The following is a 20,425-nucleotide window of genomic DNA, read 5'->3' on the forward strand; positions in this document are numbered from 1 at the left end:
CATTGTCATCATCTTGAAAAGAAACTTCAGTGCTCCTTAGCTATCACGCCCCAGCCCCTCATTACCCCCTAGTCCTAAGTGGTAGTTAAGCAACCACTTACCTACTCTATGTCATCTCTCTCTTTCTTAATCAGCCTGGCTAGAGGCTTATCAATTTTTTATTTATCTTTTCAAAGAACCAGGTTTTGGTTTCATTGATTGCCTCTATTAGTTTCCTGTCCTTAATTTCACTGATTTCTGCTGTAATTTTTATCTCCTGCTTTCTTTGCATTTAATTTCCTCTCTCTCCCTCTCTAGTTTCCTAGAGTAGAAAGTTAGATGGTTGATGTTAGGGCTTTTTTTCCCTAACACATGGATTTCATGCTGTACATTTCCCTCCAAGCACTGCTTTCACTGCATGTCACAACTTTTGATGAGTTGTATTTTCATTTGCATTTAGTTCAAAGTATTTTAAAATTTCTCTTAAGATTTCTTCTTTGACGCATGTGTTTTTTAGAAGTGTGTTGTTTAATCTCCAAGTGTTTGGAGATTTTTCAGCTATTTCCCTCTCATTGATTTCTAGTTTAATTCTGTTGCCATCTGAGAGCATATATTATAGGATTTCTATTCTTTAACTTTAAAGGCATGTTTTCAGCCCAGAACGTGGCCTGTGTGGGTGTATATTCCATGTGCTGTGGGTTTATTGATCAGACATGAACAAAAATCCATTATATCCATACCTTTATTTGAACAATTTTCTATAATAGCTAGGAGAATACAGCATTAATGACGCACACTTACTAAGTACAACATTAGACAACTACAAAGCTTAAATGTCAATCTGATTTTGTTTTGGTTTTCATCTTAGCACTAGTTGACATCTTTTGTTGATATGAGGTGAATTATTAACTTATTTTTAAAAAGTCCATGTGAGATATGCTGGGATGGGTTCTGTTTAAAACTGGAGTGGGTTGATAATGCCTTTCATTTTTCAGTACCGCTGCTTCCTTTTTCATGGATGAATACTGTACCTAAGAACTTTTAAAAGATGAGCTGTAGTTTGTTTTTCTGTGTAGCTCAAAGTAGAATTCCTTTGCCAGGTCCGACAAGAAAAACTATTTGGAAAATTGCAATGTTCGATTTCATTTTAGTTAAAAAGCATATCCATCTCACAGTCAATGAACAATTAAAGTTAATAATTAAAATACAGTGTTAAGTGTCATGAACTCATTTCTGTGCAACACTGTTAGAGCAATTTAAATTTCCAAGACACAAAAAAGTCAACGTTACTTCCAGGATTCCACAAAAATACATAACTAAGAATCATAAATTACAATATACATATCCACATTTAAAGGGAAAAAATCACCATTTGTTGGAAAAAAATTAAATGGCTCAAATGATTTAGAAAGCCTGAAATGCAGTCTAAAATTTTACAACATATGGTAACAATAAGATATTTGAAAAATGCATAAAAATGTACTGACCTACCAAGCATTGAATTATACATTCCAGTTTCAACTCAAAAACATTTTTCTTTCAAATATTTCAGGCAATATTACAATATTAAAAAGTCATTTTCAGATATTTATGACTCTAATAACACTCATTAAATTAAGCAAATGAACATTTTAGCTAGACCAAATTATAAAATAAAAAAGGTATAAAATGCATTTTGGCAGATATGTTACCTAGTACTTTTTAGTCCCTGATCTACTGAAAATCCACTAACTCCAGGCTGATTTAATTTAGGGTAATACAGTAGATTAGAATTTATAGCACTCTTTCTTGTTTTCAATCTTTTATTGTACCAGTTTCTCAAAAAAATTTTTAAAGAATGTCCATGAAAAGTTTTACAGTTATACTCTTCATTAAGAAAAGGTCAGTGGAAAACAAGCCATTTAAATATCACTCAGACTCTAACATCTCTGTGTTTCTTCTCCATGTTCATCTGCTTCCTTGTGACACAGAGCCCGCTGAACTCAGGAACACTTTCTAAGCCCGCATTTCCCTGGCTCTCTCTGAGACTGCTGCTGCCTCAGAATGCTAATACCTGTCTAGAACTAGCAGAAAAGAAAGGAGGAAGTAATAGGTGGGGGAGGATCATGCAGACTGGGGAGAGAGGAATTAGTGGTTGGAGGCCACACCCAACCAAAACCCTCACAAAACCTTGAGAAACAGGGCTTGATATTCTCTCCAGGCAATGTGTCCCCTTACAGAGGAAAAGTTGCAGAGAACTTAAGGCAGCTCCAGGAGGGAAGGGAGCAGGGGTTAAGGCGGCCCTCACAGCACAGCCTGAGAAGAAATTACAATGCACTTATTCATGAGTAGAGGCCACGGCAATACACAGTCTCTCTAACACGCATGCACACAGCACACCTCCTAGCTCCACAGTAAACACTGGCAGCATGCACACACAGCGATGTTCAAACAACCCTGGCTGGCAGAGCGGGGTGTATTGAGAGTGACCTTCCTCTTCACTTTGGAGAGGCGTTCACTGCTTTCCATCAGGCAGAGACAGCCTGCTTCTAATTAATGACCTAAGAACAAAGTACTGCACCCTCCAAGGGAGCACTGATTCATTACATTAAGTCAAACCTAGTCATAGCCGGTAACTATGACGGAAGGAAAACTACCGGGCTCTAGGCTCTTTATCTCATTAGCACAAAGAACTGCTGCTCGGTATTGCTCACTGCTCAGTTCCCATATGCCAGCTGCTAACTCTGATAAAGAGAAGGAGCGCCTCTTGCTGATCCGGCCACCCCACAGGTACCAAGGGGAACAGATGTAACCTCAGGACTAGTTCAAGTGTCCTCGCTGCTTCCGCCCACACTGCTACTGCTGCACACGGGAAGGCGGCTTGGCTGGGGGGCTGCGGGACCTCTGGCAAGTCTGACCTTACCTCTCTCTCAAATATCAGCAGACGAGTGTGGCTACATTTTCTACCTTCCAATGCTGCTGTGAGGAGACAGTGAGGTAACAGAGAGCGCACTGAAGTAAAGCATAGCCAATGCATGATACTGTTCTGTGCAGCTTTCAACAAGAGAATTTAAGGGTCAAACAGTAATTTTTGCTTTCTGTTTTATCCTGAATAGTTGAAGTTACCCAGAGGATACTTGACCGTGCTTCCTGGGGAACTCTGTGAACTGGTGACTCTGTGAGTGAGTGTTTTATGGGAGGGGGAGGGAAGGGGAAGGGAGGGACAGAGAAACACTGGGTGAGATCTTCTCAGGACAGTGGCAGGTGCCCCTTTACCTAGGGTCACCAGGGAAGTAATTTCTCACAATAATCACTGTACTGAAATTCTAATAAAGTATTTTCATAGCCTCCCCCAGTTATTAAAAGATTGATCTACATTACATATACTCAGAAAAAGCCAATTCTAAATTATCCATTAAAATAAAGCAAATCATACTAATTCAAATCCCCCAAGCTCCTTTTAATTGGCTTTGGAATATATACATTTGCACTTCTGCTCCTACAAAAGAAGTGTCAGGTATATGGGGATTATTGAAAACCTCCAAAGGAATTGTGAAACCACATTCATGGACTTTATGCCACATTCATCTTCTCAGGCAGATCAAAACCTTAACGGAAGAAAAGCAGTAAGGGAAACCGCCTCTAATTTTTCAACTTCGCATTCCAAGGTGGGAGCTGCATCTGTAGGTAAGGAGTGGGGGCAGAGTATTCCGAAGGGGCTATTAAGACAATGAGCTGCTGTTGTTTCAAGATCTTCCTTTGAATTCCTCTTGTGTGTCCGAGAAGTATTATAAAAAAGTAAATTGGTGAAAATGTTGAAGAATGTACGAGAGAAGTAAGAAGAAATTGTACTAAGATTGGCCGGAAAGGAAGCCACCAGGCAGGCTGGGGGCGGCTGAGGACTGACTCCACCCACTGACTGCAGCAGTCAGATCAGGAAGTAGGCTGGTGATGGGACAGCGAGTTTGCGGGAGGGAGGGGAAGAGTGAACAGATAAATGGGTGGGTGAAAGGCTGCTGGAGGTGTGCTTGAAGCTGCAAGAGAAAGTGTGGATGGACAGAAGGAAGGGTGTGCAGTCCTCAAAGTGGCCAAAGGATTCCCAGAGTCAGCGGAATATTGCTGCATCCTCAAGTAGCACACAGGGTCATTAGCGGGCTGTGGGGGTCCCTGCTGGTAGGGTGCTCTAGTTGTGACTAAGTATCTTCAGGCTGCTAAGAGAAGATAATCCAGACCCCTACCTGGGATTCCGAGCAGGGCTTGGAGGAAGCTGCAGCCCTTTCAGCAGAGACAGCACTCAGGAGACAGACACAGGCCCAGACTAGAGACACTTCAGTATACGAGTTGTCTAGGGGTAAGAGAAAGAGCTGCGATGGCAGTGGGAGCCCCAGAGTGACCCTGAAGACCTGACGAGACTGAGGACGTGCATGGGACACGTGACACAGCACTGAGCTGGGAGGGCTGGGAGGTTTCTGGGCCAGAGGTGGACCGTGGACACCATGGAGGCACTGTCTGTTTAAGCATTTCCCCACCCAAGTCCCATCCATGCTCTTAAACTATGACACATTCAGTACTAACCAAATGGTTATGAGTTCATCAAAAGCCACATTGACAAACCTGGCAAAATTGAGAGAACCTGAATGAATTAGTAGTGTTTGGGTTAGTTTTGCAAATAAATAAATGTATACAAACTGAATACAGCAGTACATAACAATAAAAATTACCAAAATGTAACTTTCTAAAAGCATGGACATAAATCATGTACACTGAAGGCGGCTATAGCTTCACAGATTTGTGACACTACATTTTATTAACCCCTCAGACTTAACGGGCACCAAATACTGGTCTTTGCATAAACATACTGAGGAACTCAGCCCATTTCTCTAGGAACCAAGCTCGGAGAGGAGAGGATGTTAGACACGGAAGGGACCTTAGGACTTGGCTGTCCAACCCTCTTACTGTGTAAAAGAGGAATTTGAGGCCCAAATAAGTTAACAGACAGTATTTATCTTTTAATAACAATCTTTATCATTGATTCGAAATTGTTTTGACTTCCATCAATAATATTGCACATATTTTAATAAAATGTCATTTTTATAAACCATCTAGGAGTTAAATTATATAAATCTATGATTGTAATGCAGAACCAGAGTTTCTAATGAATTTGCTTTTGCACAACTTGAAAGATTTATTGTATAAGATATCTAAGAAAAAATGCAGAATACATTTAATTGGAGTTTCAGAATAAAAACATAGAATCTGGGTCTTATCGAGCCAAATCCTCTGTAAAATTCAGCAATCTTCTTCTATTTCTTATCTATGTCAAAGTATTTCTAACCTGATGGATGCTCTTTAAAGTATCTAGTAGTACTGAGAACATGTATAGAAGTTGCAAGCCTAAAAAAATGGAATCATATTTATTATACTTCTTTTGCTTAATTTATAGGATAATCAAGGTTTTTAAGACCTGAATCATGAATACGCTGACAATGTTCTCTAGATAGTGACTGAGACGAATTCTTAATAAATTAAGAAGAAAGAAAACCTGTCAGGGCTGAATATATGCACTGCGGGAGCCAGCTCTGGGAACTAAAAATAAGTCACTTCACAGAACACCACACCTGCTGTGATACCCGCCCAGGGAGAAACGATGAGCACATCGGTGCAACGCGTCCTGAAAAAGTCATGGCAGCAACAGTTGCCGTCCTGTCGAATCCCACCCCTCAAAGTCTAACATTTATTACTACGTGACTTTCCAGTGTCTGCTACGCGTATAGGGGATCTGCAGATATTTGCACACAATCCAGTTGAAACTGTGATCTGATTGAATTGTAAACAAAACTGATAAACGAGAAGCTTATTGTTGTAGTACCTAATAAGAGTATCTATCAATCACTTACATTTTAAAGAACACAGTATGTAGCAGCAATTTAAAATGCTCAGGAAGCTACAGTACAAATGGACTTCTATGCTATATAGCAAACCAGCATTCTTTTTACACCTCTACGTCATAATGACACATATAAGAGAGTTACTTTACTAACTACTATACATATTGCCAGTTTATTTCTTGGATCCAGTTTGACAACATCAACATTGATTCCTAAACTGATAGGATATGTACTCAATATTGATTTTTCTTCTGGTTATCACAGAGGGGGGTTTCCGTTGGTACCTTGCTAACATCAGCTCATATCTAGAATTTATGTTTTTTTATACCATTTAGATGCAGTGCTGAAGATTTAAAATAAATGCTAGCAGCTGAAGACACATTTTTCCCTTCCTTCTGCCATTCTCCTGCACATAAACTCAGGATGCCTAACAAGTCACCGGGGAGTGTTGCTACAAAGGAGCGTAACTTTCTTTCCAAGGTGATGCAAATTAATGACCTCTTGTCTAGAAGCTGACCACTGTGTTTTCTTTACAAATGTGTTTTCAGGAGCTCACTGGAAATAGTGGGTTCTTATTTCAGGCAAGAAAAGTATTGTCACTGTTTGCCTTGACATCACTTTCAGACTCGGGATATGAACCCCAGGCCCAGGCTGGCTGGAATCTGTATGGTTTCTAGTGCAAGGGAGGACGGGTTAAAAGGAAAGGTGACAGGAAAGATGTGTTTAGCATCCATGAGCAGCTGAGGAGAGTCTTTCCTGTCTCGTAAACGCATCTGGAAAATTAAAAACAGAACATCAATTCTTTGGATCTATAAAGAAATTTTTCCTCTGCCACAAATCCTACCAAAAACTCCCCAACTAATGTAGAATGTTTACATTTGCTTTATAATCACTTAATTTTCGACCTGGCTGGTGTGGCTCAGTGGAATGAGTGCTGGCCTGCAAACCGAAGGGTCACTGGTTTGATCCCTGGTCAGGCAGGGCACATGCCTGGGTTGCGGGCCAAGTCCCCGGTTGGGGGCATGTGAGAGGCAACTGATGGATGTATCTCTCACACACTGGTGTTTCTCTCCCTCTCTTTTTCCCTCCCTTCCCTTCTAAATAAATAAAACCTTTAAAAAATCACTTCAATTTCCCAATACGTTGTTATAAAAAAAACCTTAATGCACTATAAAAATAAGATAAAATAATATAAATTTAAAAATATTAACCTTCAACAAATTGTAAAACATACATTCAAAATACTGTGTTGGCGAGTCCAGGGAGAAGAACCCGGGAGGTCTTACCTGTATAGTACGGATAAATGACACGGAAACTCTTTCTTCAAACTCATTCACCGGCGTGTACAAATTCAACACTTTGACGATCTGTGAGAAATAAAGTGACCAAAGTCGTCAGCGTACTCTCAAGCACACACTGGCTGCTGAAGACCCAGAAACCACCAGGGTCTGTGCACGCGGTTTCAGTTCTGCCAGGGCTGGGGCGGGACCAGAGGGGAGAGGGAAATGGTCCGAAGGCACACGTACCTTTACTATTTGAATTTTTATAATAGAAATGTATTCAGTTTTGTACATTTTAAGAAGCAATGTCAATTTGGAAAAATATTCGAACTATACAAGGGAATACAACATGAAAAGTAAAAGTGCCCCAACTCCCCTCCTCCCAACCTCCCCAAGTGCCTATTTTTGCCAGCGTCCTCGCTGTCTGTCGAGCTACTCTGCATGCACACTTCACGTGTAATCTGTGTGCGATGTCCGTGCTCTGACGAGATGTGTGACGAACATTACGAAAGTCCAAGAGCAGGCACAGAAATATGTGGGCAAAGGAAAAACGGGCGTGTGGACGCCCGTGCCGTCCCTCCTGCCGATGCCATTGTCCCATGTCCTCCCTTCTCCTCTGCTCAGTCCTTCAAGTCAATGCCCTGCTCGATGGGACCTGCTCTGAATACAGTCGGTTTCGCCCCTCGGCACCTCTGGTAGACGTCTCAACACTGAACTTGCTAGACTCTCTAACAGCAGCATCAGCTGGGTACATCCGTCTTCCCCACTAAACTTGAAGTTCTTTATAAGCAGGCATTGTTCCTTATTTATTGAAGTATTTCCCCCAGCAACAAGTATGGTACCTTGAGACAGGCACTCAATTCATCATTCAGTGAATTGAAGAAACAAGAATTATTTGTCTTAAAGTAGAGAAATCTAAAGAATCATTCAATTATAAAATGACATGGAAAATCATTTTTTGGAATACAAGCTACACAGCAGGCCTAGAATGCATGCCCCACTGGGGCAGGGACTTCATTTTGTTCGTGGTTGCCTCTCAGTGTCTGGGATACACGCACAACCCTGCAGACACGCAACGAACACTGACTGAATGTTGAACGTGGATGACAGTGACTAGGACTGAAATGTGTTACTTTCTGGTAAAATCTTTCTTCGAGATTTATGTATGTATATATCTTCTCTGATGCAGATGAAGGCAGCTCAGAGACAAGAGCAATAGCTAGAAGACTTCTTCATTTACCCAAAGATCACCCATGAGGAATGTTAAATGATCTCCTGGTAGGGAAAGCTGCAGTACCTGGGCGGTGGTTAAAGCATTGCACATGGAGCAGATGGCCTCGGCGTCGTCATCTGTTTTCTTTTTCACCTGCAGAAGCTGAGCAGCCTGAATGAGAGGTTCCAGGGTTTCTTTAGCCCCACTGTTCATCAGATTCTTGTCACGCAGCCACTCTTCCAGTTGACTGACATTGTACCTACGCCGAGAGAGCGAGCGAGCGAGCGAGAGAGAATGCACCTTTACTGAATGTTACCATAAATGTCTTGATTTTTTGTGTGTGGCTTTGTCAGGAACTTCAGTTCAAGTGACAAGCAGTAATCTTATTCAGTTTTCTTAAATTTATCAGCTATACTTAAAAATATCATGATAAAAAGTCATGAGGTTATAGTCATAATTATGTAATAGTAAAAGACTAGAGAATATAATTATCTTTAATGCAAGATAGAAAAGTGGCCATTACAGCAAAAGTTATGAACTAAGACGTGCTAAAAGACAAAATGGAACACATTATACGGCTGTGCCCTCATTACGCAATGGAACAGAAAACACTTTGTATCTTCTCTCACAATGTCAGGTGTGAGAATTGACAATCCTTCAAGTCCTCTCTCTTTCTTACGTCCAGTGAATAACAAAACCCTGCCTCACAGACGTTGTGCTCCAGCCCTCTTGCCGAGAGAGCCTGGGTGATGGGGACAGTGGCCTGGGGAAGCTCAGGGACAGAGGAAGAGAAGGGCAAGTGGGGGCCACTGGAAGAGACAAAGTCCCCAAGAAACTACACAGATGCTGAGGTATCAAGGGGTGGCCAACCAAGTAACAGTGGTTCTTAAAGTAAAATAAAATGAGGTAAATGGACACACAATCGGAATGTAATAATCAGGAAAACAGGAGGAATTACATTATGGCAGGTGCTTCAAATGTACAAACAAAGCTTACAGAGGAAGAAATCCACTACCTGGATATAAGGTGTTAGTGTTAACTACAGTGGATGTGGGTCAGAATGGAAAATTTGAAGAGAACGCCAAGGTTTCCTGAAACTGAGCAACTAAAGACATTTGTGGGAGAAATCCTCTTTTCTCCTCTTAGTGAATATTCTAGCTGTTTTAAAATAAATTCTTTGCAAAATAAATCAATTCTATCAGATAATACAGTTATGCTGAGGAGTGGTTGGGCATCGAACTGGGTATAGCTCTTCCTGAAATACAGAGGGGCAGGCGTATTTCAAGTGTCAGTGAAATCTGTTAGGCTCTTGTTGCCGTGGGTACAAAAAGGTATTTTGTTTAAAGCAATTTCTAAAAGCAATCAAACATTAGAAATCGTCATTATCATTTGATAGTTTGCTCTTGTACAATTAAAACACACAAAAGAAGAGGAAGCATCTATCTCATCTTTATGTATTTTTCATCATCTCTCCAATCCCTCAAATGAATTAGCTTCACAGTGGAGCAGGGTCCCCAACAAGCAGTGAGTAGGACCTGCTGGAGCACAGCCAGGAGCAGCAATGACTGAGAGAGGAGAGGCCCCGCCAGCAGGGGAAGCGGCTGCATGCCCAGTCCTCCCTTGCTGCCTGGCTGGTGGCAGCAGACATGGGGTGCACTGACCTCACATGGGCCGCCGGCAAACTGCACTCTAGTGGGCAGTTGGGCAGTGAGAAGAGGCCATCACAGGTGTTGTTGGCATTTGCTCACCTGATCTGCATGCCTTTACTCCAGGAGCACATGTCCTTTCGCAGGAGGAGGTTGTTCAGCGTGATGGCCCCCACGATGTAGAACATCTGCTTGACCACCTGCTTGATCAGCTCAGGGTCCATGCCGTGCTGACACATGACCGAATGGAAGGAGTTGAGCTGCCGGAGGATGGAGTCCAGTGTGTAGGTGCCCTCGTCAGCGATGCTGGAGGTGCGCTTCCGTAGCCCGGTGGGCTTCACCCCGGACACACCCTGAATGGTCTCATGCTCCAGCATGCCTGAGACTGCAGGAGTAGTTCAAGTTAAAAGCGCAGATCTGAAAGGAAACCTTTTCATGTCCATACACACATATTTACACACTCTCTCAATGCAGGAAAATGATCCGGGCATCAAAACAGAGGGGGAAAGAACTCCCCCCCCTCAAAAATGAATTCTGGATTTTCAACTTTAATGAAATAATTCTTAAATGCAAAATTTTACCAAGAAATTAAGAAATCTTAATGGTGTAGTTTCTAAACTATGAAGCAGCAGCCTTGTAATAGCACCAGTGTGTGGTGCTGTGTGAGGGTTTCTGAGAGAAGTACGCAGCAGACAGGGAGAAGATGAGCATTCCCCAGGCCATGTGAGCCCCAGAGGCAAACAAATCAAGCAGCAAGAAAGGCAGGAGCCTGGGCAGGGGTCTTGAAGGAGACCTGGGAGGGGCAGTTGTGCAGGGCTGGAGAGCTGGGCCCTCCTTGCCCCAGGCTACCAGAAGGGTAGGGAATGCTGGGGTTAGCCTCCACCTCCCAGGACTCAATCCTCCCCTGTGGAGCAGTGCTGCTGTCTCCCTTGTGCTCTCCAGGTGGCATGTGGCTTAACTGTCTTCTAGGATGGTTTGGGATGCCCACTCCTGGACTGGGGGCCCCTTGAGAGCAAGGGCCAAGCCCAATCCACCTTTATTTATCCTAGTGCTCCATGCAGCTTCCACAGAACCTCATTCAGAGTCAACACGTTTGCTGTTGTGAAATCACTGGGAGATGGGGTGGTTGGTAAAATGAGACACCTCAGAGGTAAACTGCTTGTTTAGCCAATAAAAACAGGCAAAAATGGAAAAAAAGGTTGGCTGAAGCTGACCTTCTTTGTATCTGTCACCTTTTGCATTTTAGGTGACCTAGACTGCTTTAAATTCATGACCTCTTAGGACGTCAATCAGGGACCAGGGACCAGTTTTGGGGAAGAGAATTTTTCCATGAACTGGCATGGGGTGGGGCACACACACGAGCCCACAATTCGAGTGAAGCTTCACTGGCTCACCACTCACCTCCTACCGTGCAGCCTGGCTCCTAACAGGCCACAGAGGAGGACTGGTCCTTGGCCCCTGGGGTTGGGGGCCCCCGTCTTAGGGGATGACTAAAAAAATCACTGCTGTCTCACATGGTTTCCTCAGCCTTTTGTGTTTCTAGTTTGACTGTGTGCTTAGGATAGAAAGTGTAACACCATGAGTCCACAGAAGGGAAATAAAGAAGTTGTAGAAGTGAGCAAACACGTGGGTAGGGCAAGAAAGGGCAACTTGGAGTAGTTTTCAGAGGCTGCTGATAATTTGCCTGAGGATAAGAGTTTGGTAAGTTAAAAAAACCTTTTTTTTCAATCAATGCACTCAAAATTAGCAGCCTGCAATTTGTACATGCCTCCTAACCCTTACTTCAAATATGCAACACACTACAAAGTGTAACAGAATACATAAGCAAACATCCAGAACCAGTGCACACATGTAAAGACAGGCACATGGAATCACACGTTAGCTGAATACACAGCTATATACAGAAATAGAAACACCCCCACCCCAGTGGCTCATCGAACAAGAAACTGCTCCAAGTTGGCTTTAACAATTCCAGAGGGACCATGAGGCACACAACTTGGCACGGGGTGTCAGACCTGTCCTGTCGGCACCGTACTCTCCCAACCCGTTTACTGCAGCCCGTTAACTGGGCAAAGTGCAGACCCTCCACAGACCCACCGACGTGTAAAGTGTTTCTGAACACTGGAAAAGGAGTGAGATCCATTGCTGGGCATAGAGCACGGGCCGAAGTTTAAGGCAGAGGTGTTCTACATGGAGGAGGGGAACCAGACACTGCTGTTTGGTCACGTGGAAGCCCGGACCTTGAGGTATCCCAGTTCGTCACGGATAACACCCCATGTTCTGGGATTCCCCAGCTTACTTTAAGACTGAGAGTCTTACTACTTGATGTTCTCCATTTGAATATGTGCCCGAAATGTGTGCCACTGGCGGTCATCTATTGGTGGGCAGGGGAGGCGGGCAGACCTTGATGTCAGCAACGCCCTGGCCTTACCGATCATGGGCTGAAGGATGTTCTCCAACACCCGCACCAGCTGCTGGTAGATCTGAATGGCCAAGTCACTTAGCACCTGCCGGTACTCAGCCAGGTCGAAGTTGGTGAGGCAGTGTTCATTCTGGCGCGACGTGTTGTGCTTCATGAAGCCCTGGAGACATAATGCAGGGTTAATGACGCACGTGAGGTAAATGTCCCTTCCGCCCATCCAGCTCGTCTGGTCGGCCCCTCCCTGCTTCTTCTCTCTCTCCGAAGAGTTTCCGTCCAGCCCACACATGAATGCCAGGATAACCATTTTCTGTGCTGTGTTATTTGTTTCCCTCTTAAAATTCCACTTCTTACTAGCTTTTGAATAATATCTAAACTTGGCAACCTAGCATTTAAGCCTTTCCAACAGCAATGCCAGTGAAATAAGATGGGAGAACTTAATTTAAAAAATTAATGTGTTTTCACTTATGAAACAGGAGGCTTAACGACAAATACTAAATTATCTAAAGTACTAACCTCTTAAACTTCGTTCATGAAATATAGTCCTCTTTATAAATACTGTACACAAAGGGCACACATCATGTTCTTAAAATAAGTCAATTTCTACAGAGACTGGGACATAAAGAAAGATTTGCCTTTCATGGTATCCATACATGATTTTTTTCTTTCGGTACTACTTGTTAGACTGGAAAGCCAACTGTACAAGAGGGACCTTTTCACATATTGCCTGACAAAGGCAACAGCCTTGGTGGATTCTGCCCACAGTCAAGCATCTGCCTCCCTACAACCTATTTAACCACTCAACATGGTCTAGAAGCGGAACGACAAAACAGTTCAGGACCCGTCTGGGGGACTCTGACCCGTCAGTCCCATCTTCTCAGGGGCCATATCTTGTTCATATTTGTATTTCCCATTATTTGCTAGGACAGGCCTCTGCCCGCAGCCTCTGTCCGGGTGCTCAGAAAGTGCTACTGCTCAGCTTCTCTGTCTACTCTCCTGGCACAAGATGGGGAGGCATGGAGAGCAGTGGCTGGGGGCAGAGTCTCTCAGAGGCGGCCGAGCCCAGAATCCCAGCTCTGCTCCTTGTGGCTGAGAGGACTTGGGCAAACAGATGAACTTCACCGAGCTTCCATTTCCTCATCTGGGAAACTGGGTTACAATCCCTAACTCATAGAAATGTAGTAAGAATTAAATAACGTAATGTGTGGTAAGTACTGTCTGATACCTACTAAGCAGCTCTTACTAAGTTATTAATATATGAAAGTTTTGAAAAATTAGAGTCTGTCAAACAACTGATGAACACAACACCACAAACAAAAGCTGAACAGATTTTTGGGCATGTCTTAACTTATCACCTTTAATGCATTATAGCAAGCTGAAATTAGTTAAATTTTAAAAACAGTCCTTGAATAGCCCACCTATTGACAAAAAATTCATTTTTGCAACTATTCATTGATCAATACTCATTATATATCTACTGTGTTTTTCACAATACCAGCTCTCAGAAGTAAGAAACTAGCTCTGTAAGTAATAAATATCAAACAAAGCTATGAATTTCCAAGGCACTTCTGAATTCAGGTTTCTAAATTAACAAATAGTTAAACGTTTTCCTTAAAAATAGCAGAGAAAGTACAGCATGCTGGTTTTTTTTTTCTTTTTTCTTTTTTTAGTATGCTGGTTTTGTAATCAGGATTTTCTCACCTCTTCTCCGCTGTACTGCTTCAAACAGTGCAAAAATCGGCAAGTGTTAGAGAGCCAGAAGGAAACAGTTTCAAAATCATCACCTCTTTTCTGAAAGAGAGAATAAGCTTAAATGTGTTTTTTCTTTAGGGAAATAAAAACCTGAAAATAACTGTACAGACACCAGAAGTCCCATTTCTTTCAGTTACCATTATAAACAATTATAAAAATAAATCACATTGCAGTTGTAAAGTCTTACATCATTGCTAGAGAATTTCAACCACTGTGTTCATTGGTTGGTTTTCACTTTGCTTCGTATCTGTTGTTTTTCTGCCATGAGAAAATGACTCCCAGTGATTCATTGCAGATGTCAGCTTAGCAGAAAAAAATTCTCTAAGCCAGAGCTTACCCAAACTTACTTCCCTCAGGGTTACTGAGGGGAATCAAAGGGCTAAAAGCACAAAAGAGAATCACAAAGATTGGGAAGCACTGAAACCCGGGTTAGGTTAAAAATCTTGTCAATGATATAAGATACAGCTGCTCAGCAGTGAATTGGCAAGGGCCGAAGGAAGTCCTGAGCAGGGCAGTCGCCGGGGGAAGACGCTGCCTGGCTCTTCATCAGGACTGCGGCCATCTCACAAAAGCCCACTGCTAACCCGACACAGGAACGGGAGACAGATGTACTTCAACTCAAACAAGGGTGTGAGACAAATGCACAGCAATCTGAAATGGTGTCAAAGGGTGTTATGTTCTAATACCCTCTCTTCAATCTTTAAACAATTTGGTACAATAATTAGTTAAATTAGATAAAAGCCTTCTTGCATTAAGATGAGAGGGAGAAAACCTTATGATTTGGTTTTGTTGTCTCTGTCAGAGTTGACTCAAGTAGTAAAGCTGTGTATCTAAGGACAACATAGCATCAAGACCAAAAATGAAATGAGTTATACTCAGAAGACATTCATCAATTGTTTTTACTGTTAAATCTTCCGAAACTCCATGCTTCAGTAACCACCACACAGTGTAACTGCATAGAATACCTTAGCAATAGGGACTGAGAGCTGGCATTTGTCTAAAGTTCATGACCATGTGCTGGGTTAGGGGGTGTGTGTTTCATGGGTGCACAACAAAATGAATGTACTTAACGCCACAGAGCTGTACGCTGAAAATGGTTGAGTGGTACACTTTTTTGTTATGTAGATTTTACCACTATAAAAAATATTTCATGAGAGCCACCTTAGGTTTGAGAGCCTACTGGGCATGTTACCTATCCACTTATCTCCATCCTAAAAGGTCTCCTTAAGTCAGATAATCAGAAAGCAAAGTACCTGGAACACATTCTCTTAGCTCCTCACATAAACATCTGAGTTAAAACTAAGAATATTCACTGTTTTTCTAGAGAGTCAGGAGGAGGATTATGCAACGTGTCCTGGTGATTACTGAGGTATTATGTAGGACTTTCTGCTCTATTACATAAGTTTGCTGCTTTCTCCAAGTCTTCTCTTTCAGGTTAGCACCTGTGTGTTGTTTCTCACGTGGAATCAGGCATTTCAGGTTAAAAGGAAAATTATGGGCAAATTGGAAAAAATGGGAAAAAAGTTAGAAAAATTTTTAATATTTTATCAGGTGATCTTTTTATATGAATGAGCCATATATTAGTGAACTTAATATTTATTTTAACTACAGCATCATATTCCCTACATATAATGGACTCCACTAAATATTTTAAATTTTTAAGTAAGACCTTACAGCAAACTATTTGTCTATGAAGAAACAATTTATTCCATAATTAAATGCAATCATATCAAATTAATTTTGATTCCTGTTCAACCCAGCCCTGCTCTGAAAGAAGGTATGCAGACAATCTGTAAGGACGAATGTCCCCTACAGTGGACGGCAGCAGTTAAGCCTGGAAAGCGTTCAGAACTGGCACCTTCGCTCTCGGCTATGGAAGGAAAAGTACTTTGGTGCAGAGTCTGTCAGTAATATTTATTAAGAGAATTTTGTGGAATATGAACTGACCTTTAATACTTTTTTGATGCTGTTAATTGTCGATGTTAGCAACGACCTTACTTTCTGATCGTCATTCAGGTAGTCAGCATGTCGAACACACATAAATAGGATATATGCTGGTAACCCTGGAATCAAATTGACTGCTACACCACGTGGCTTCAGCTCTGAAAAAAGAGAGAAAATAATCTCATATAACTGTGAGAGTCACGAGAAATGCTTTTAGAGATAATAAAGCACAGTTCCCATGTAAGAGTCAATCATTCAGGGTAAATGGGTCATATAGAAAAGCATATTTTAATGGCTCAGTAAGAGAAGTGCCTGAGAGAGGGAGCACGTGAATTTTAATTGTCTATGCGATGACGACCCCCCCGATTTCTCTCTCTTGCCCTGACTTCTCCCTTGATTTCCAGTCTCCTGTAGCAAATGCCTTCTTGGCATCTCCATTCAGACACATCAAACTGAGCCCTTCCAAACCAAACTTGATTCCCTGTGGCATCAGCTCTTGCAGGAGTTGTCCCCATCTCAGCAAATGGCAGTTCCCGCCCACTAGCTTCTCAGGTTATAAACCTTGTCATCATCTTTGACACCTCTCTTTTCCTCACACATCTAATCCATCAGCAAATCCAGTTGGCTACACCTATGAAACACACCCAGAATCCAACTACTAGCTGCCTGAGTCTAGGCCCCCATCATTTTCTCCCGGATTTTAGTGAAGCTTCCAAATGGGTCTCTCTGATTCACCCCCTAATCCCCAGCGGTACATTTTCACACAGCAACCAGAGTAATTCTGTAAGAAAATAGAGGTCAGATCATGTTGCTCTAGTTATGAAAATCTTTCAAGTAGGTTCTCACCTCGTTCATTTACAAAATGAAGTCCTCGCTGTGGTCTATGTGATGTGCATGGCTCTGTCCCCTCTCCAGGTCCCTGGGCTCCAGTGAAATCAGCCTCCTTGCTGTGGGTTGAGCATGCCAGGCACATGCCCACCCCAGCGCCCACGTGCAAACTATTTTCTGCCTGGGATGTTCTTTCCTCAGATGATAGCATGAATTGCCTCCTTACTTCCTCGGCCTTTGTCAAAAGACCACCTTATCAGAGAGGCCTTTCCTGACAACTCCATATAAACAAGTACACCTGCCTTCACTCTTTATCCCTTTTACCCATTATATATTTGTTCTTTTCCTCTATTTTCTCTCGCACTGGAATGTAATAGGAACTTTACCTTGTTACTCAGTACCTAGAAAATGGTTGGCACATAGTAAAAGCATACTAAATATTTATTGAACTGATGAATCTTTGCTTAAATTTTATGCTTAAAAAACAGTGGTTCCTTAACATGTTTTAAAAAAGAGAAACATCAATATGTTGTTGCCTCTCATATGCCTCATACTGGGGATCTGGCCCACAACCCAGCCATGTGCCCTGACTGGGAATCGAACCAGTGACCTTTTGATTCTCAGGGCAGTGCTCAATCTACTGAGCCACACCAGCCAGGGCACATTTTTGCTAAATAAAGATCATGTTGAAACTTAAGCACCTGTGCACCTACATACAGTACTAAGTTGAATGCCAGGAACTTTAGGCACATTAAATCAGGTATAACTGCCAATCACACTGCTGTCACCCTGGTACCTGGGGGAGGAGTGCTATGCAAAAGCTGAAAGGTTTTCGGCTTTCTCAGTTCACAACTTTCAGGCTGTGTACACTCCCTAATCATTTCCCACCCTTGTCTGAAAAGTACTCGTGCAGAGCCAGTGGGCTCGCACTCAACCGTAGAGGCTTCATGCTGCTCTCAAGTGCTTCCCCCACGCCCTTCATTTGTCTAGACCCCTTCTTCCATTGCTGGAATATTTTCCTTAATTCTTTTGTTATTTTTTCCCTATTATTGAACTGTTGTTATTGATATATTTAGTCATACACTTTCTAGGAAAGTAGGGAAAACAAATTCGGGAACTTAAATGGCCTAGAACAGTGGCATTCAACTGTGGATACACATCAGAATCCCTTGAGGGATTTTTTAAAAAATTAGACGTGGCCAGGCTCTTCCCTCTAGAGATTTTGATGCCACCAGTCTGTGGTGGGACCATGCAACAGTACTTTTCAAAAGCTTCCAAGGTTAGTCTAACGTGCAGCTAGAGCTGAGAAGGCCTGGCCTCAAGGGATCCTCACAGAGGGACTTGCCTCTGAGGCGAGTGTCCCTGCACTTTGACCAGTGACACACCATGTGGTCAGGACACTTCTGCAGCACTATAATGCAGAGTATGTAATGACGATTAAAGAAACTGGTGTTGAATATTTCAAATATTAGTGACTAGTCTCTCCCACCACTGACGCGTGTACCAGAAAGCTTTCTTGTCCTGTACAGAAAATACTGCCCTCTCTTTCTTTCTCTCCATTTTCTCTCTTGTTTATCAATGGACACAGCCAAAAAAGGGCTGTCTGCAAGCCAGCAAGAGGTCTCACCAGGAGCCAAACTAATTGGTACCTGGCTCTTGGCTTTCTAACCTCCACAACTGGGAGAAATAAATGTCTGTTGTTTAAGGAAGAAAAAAAAAAGAATAGAAAAAAGAAAAGGAAAATACTTGCCCAGAATCAGGTTTTTAACAAGCTTTTGCTCATCCTCCTTCTTGTACTCCAGCATTCCTTGGAAATCCTTCTCTTTCCTGGGGATGTTGACTGGACGGATGGGCTCATCAATGATCTGCCCTGGGGATATGGTCTCCATCTGGCCCACTTCATGAAAAACAACATGAGAAGATAATGTTTTCCAGGTAGAAAAGGTGAGAAGGTTCCACATTCTTATAATTTAAATGATAAATTCAGTAACAACAGAAACACGCTGCATTTGCCACTTCACTGCCCTGTCTTCAAGTACCTTTTCTGCCAACATTGGCTGTAGGTGCAAAATCAGGGGGTGATGCCACTGGCGGCCACTAGTGCTCGGCTGCTCTCAATGTCAATGTCAGAGAAGCTTACTTGATTTAAAAGCATTTTTTAAATAAGAAATTTACTGTGTAATAAGATTAAATGTCCCCAAAGTAAGCGGTTTAACTTCTTGCTTAATGAATCATTATCAATCATGAATGATTAAAGATATTTAGACTTTAAATCACAGAAGGAAAAACATAATAGTCTACAAGGGGGAAGAAAGAGTATAGAAGATTCCCTTTCACCTTTAGTTCTATGAATCTAGTCATTAAGGAAAAAGACCATTTACTTTAAATCTATCATTGCAATCAGTTCAGACCACATCAAGATAGCTGGTAGGACAGGGTTTCTTCACACTAGTTGATGTGAAATGTATTATTTCTTTACAGAGGCTTCCCAAGGCAAAGACCTAACTTCCCCCTGCTGTCTCTCATTCCCAAAGAACTCACAAGCAGATAAAACCACTTCCAATTAATGTGATTTCCCAAACACTATTCAGCTTTTGTTTGTTTTTAGTACAGTGCTGAACGTCCTGCCTTGGTGTTGCAACTGTTAAAGCATAACCACTGGCGAACAGCCTTTTAGATGTGAAACGTGGTCACTACTGTCACTAGCAGCTGCTGGAGAAGAATTATGCTAAGGATTAAAAAAAGTCTCCAGTATCATCTCAAAACTGAGAACTGAATGGGGAATGCAAGAGAAGGGATGGGAACACACGAGTTAGTTATGGTGGTATTTGTGGAGACACGCTAGTAGGCAGGTCGTTTTATCTGTAGGAAGGGCGCAGTTAAGAAATCTATTTGGAGTTCAGAGGCTTGCTGAACAAATGCAGATCAGATGCATTAGAAAGTTTAATGTTGCCGACTGCACAAGGTGTCAGTCGTGCTGCTCCTGTCTCTCTCAGGCCATCCCTGTGTTAGTTCTCGGAAGCCAGTTCCACAGGAGGAGGTTATCAGAGAGAATGCCCGCCCCTGTCAGTGCTCTTGCTTATGAAGCAGAGAGGCTGGTGACTCCCCGTGCACCTCTTGCCACAGCCGCACACACCAGGACTGAAGTGCTGAAGATCACCACTGTCCATCAACACTACGGTATCTAAGGGGTGATCATCCTGTGACTGGACAAATCAGCACTGTGGCATCTAGTGCTTCAGATGCTTGGTGCCATCTGGAAGCCACAGGGCTAATTGGAAACTGTATGTGTCCACACAAGAGATACGAGGTTTAGACTACTCAGGTTTACATATATCATTTCTGGAGTCAGTTTAAACACAACAGCATCAGGATTTTGAAGTCCACACAAAGTGGCCGCACGTAAAATACAAAATAATAGCATCCTCAGCCACAATCCTAAGAGGGCAGATGGGGAGGAAATAGATTCAGCACATTAAGTTTACCAATAAATGCAC

General features: G+C 42.5%; 1 protein-coding gene across 6 annotated transcripts in view; it reads right to left on the reverse strand.

The window, feature by feature from the left end:
* Window positions 1–705: 705 nt before the first annotated feature.
* Window positions 706–20,425, reverse strand: part of MYO5A (myosin VA) — a 179,798-nt gene continuing 160,078 nt past the window's right edge. For all 6 annotated transcript variants that reach the window (XM_045822393.1, XM_045822390.1, XM_045822394.1 and 3 more), the window contains 8 exons: window positions 18,679–18,825; window positions 16,104–16,258; window positions 14,106–14,195; window positions 12,417–12,567; window positions 10,088–10,370; window positions 8,424–8,598; window positions 7,133–7,213; window positions 706–6,619 (listed from right to left, as the gene is read on the reverse strand). In XM_045822393.1, the coding sequence (XP_045678349.1) occupies window positions 6,467–6,619; window positions 7,133–7,213; window positions 8,424–8,598; window positions 10,088–10,370; window positions 12,417–12,567; window positions 14,106–14,195; window positions 16,104–16,258; window positions 18,679–18,825 (1,235 nt within the window). In that variant the 3' untranslated portion in view covers window positions 706–6,466. The remainder of the gene's footprint in view (window positions 6,620–7,132; window positions 7,214–8,423; window positions 8,599–10,087; window positions 10,371–12,416; window positions 12,568–14,105; window positions 14,196–16,103; window positions 16,259–18,678; window positions 18,826–20,425) is intronic.

This window comes from Phyllostomus hastatus, unplaced genomic scaffold (assembly GCF_019186645.2).
Source record: "Phyllostomus hastatus isolate PE091 unplaced genomic scaffold, TTU_PhHast_1.1 phas_scaffold_501, whole genome shotgun sequence".
In the NCBI taxonomy this organism is placed as follows: domain Eukaryota; kingdom Metazoa; phylum Chordata; class Mammalia; order Chiroptera; family Phyllostomidae; genus Phyllostomus; species Phyllostomus hastatus.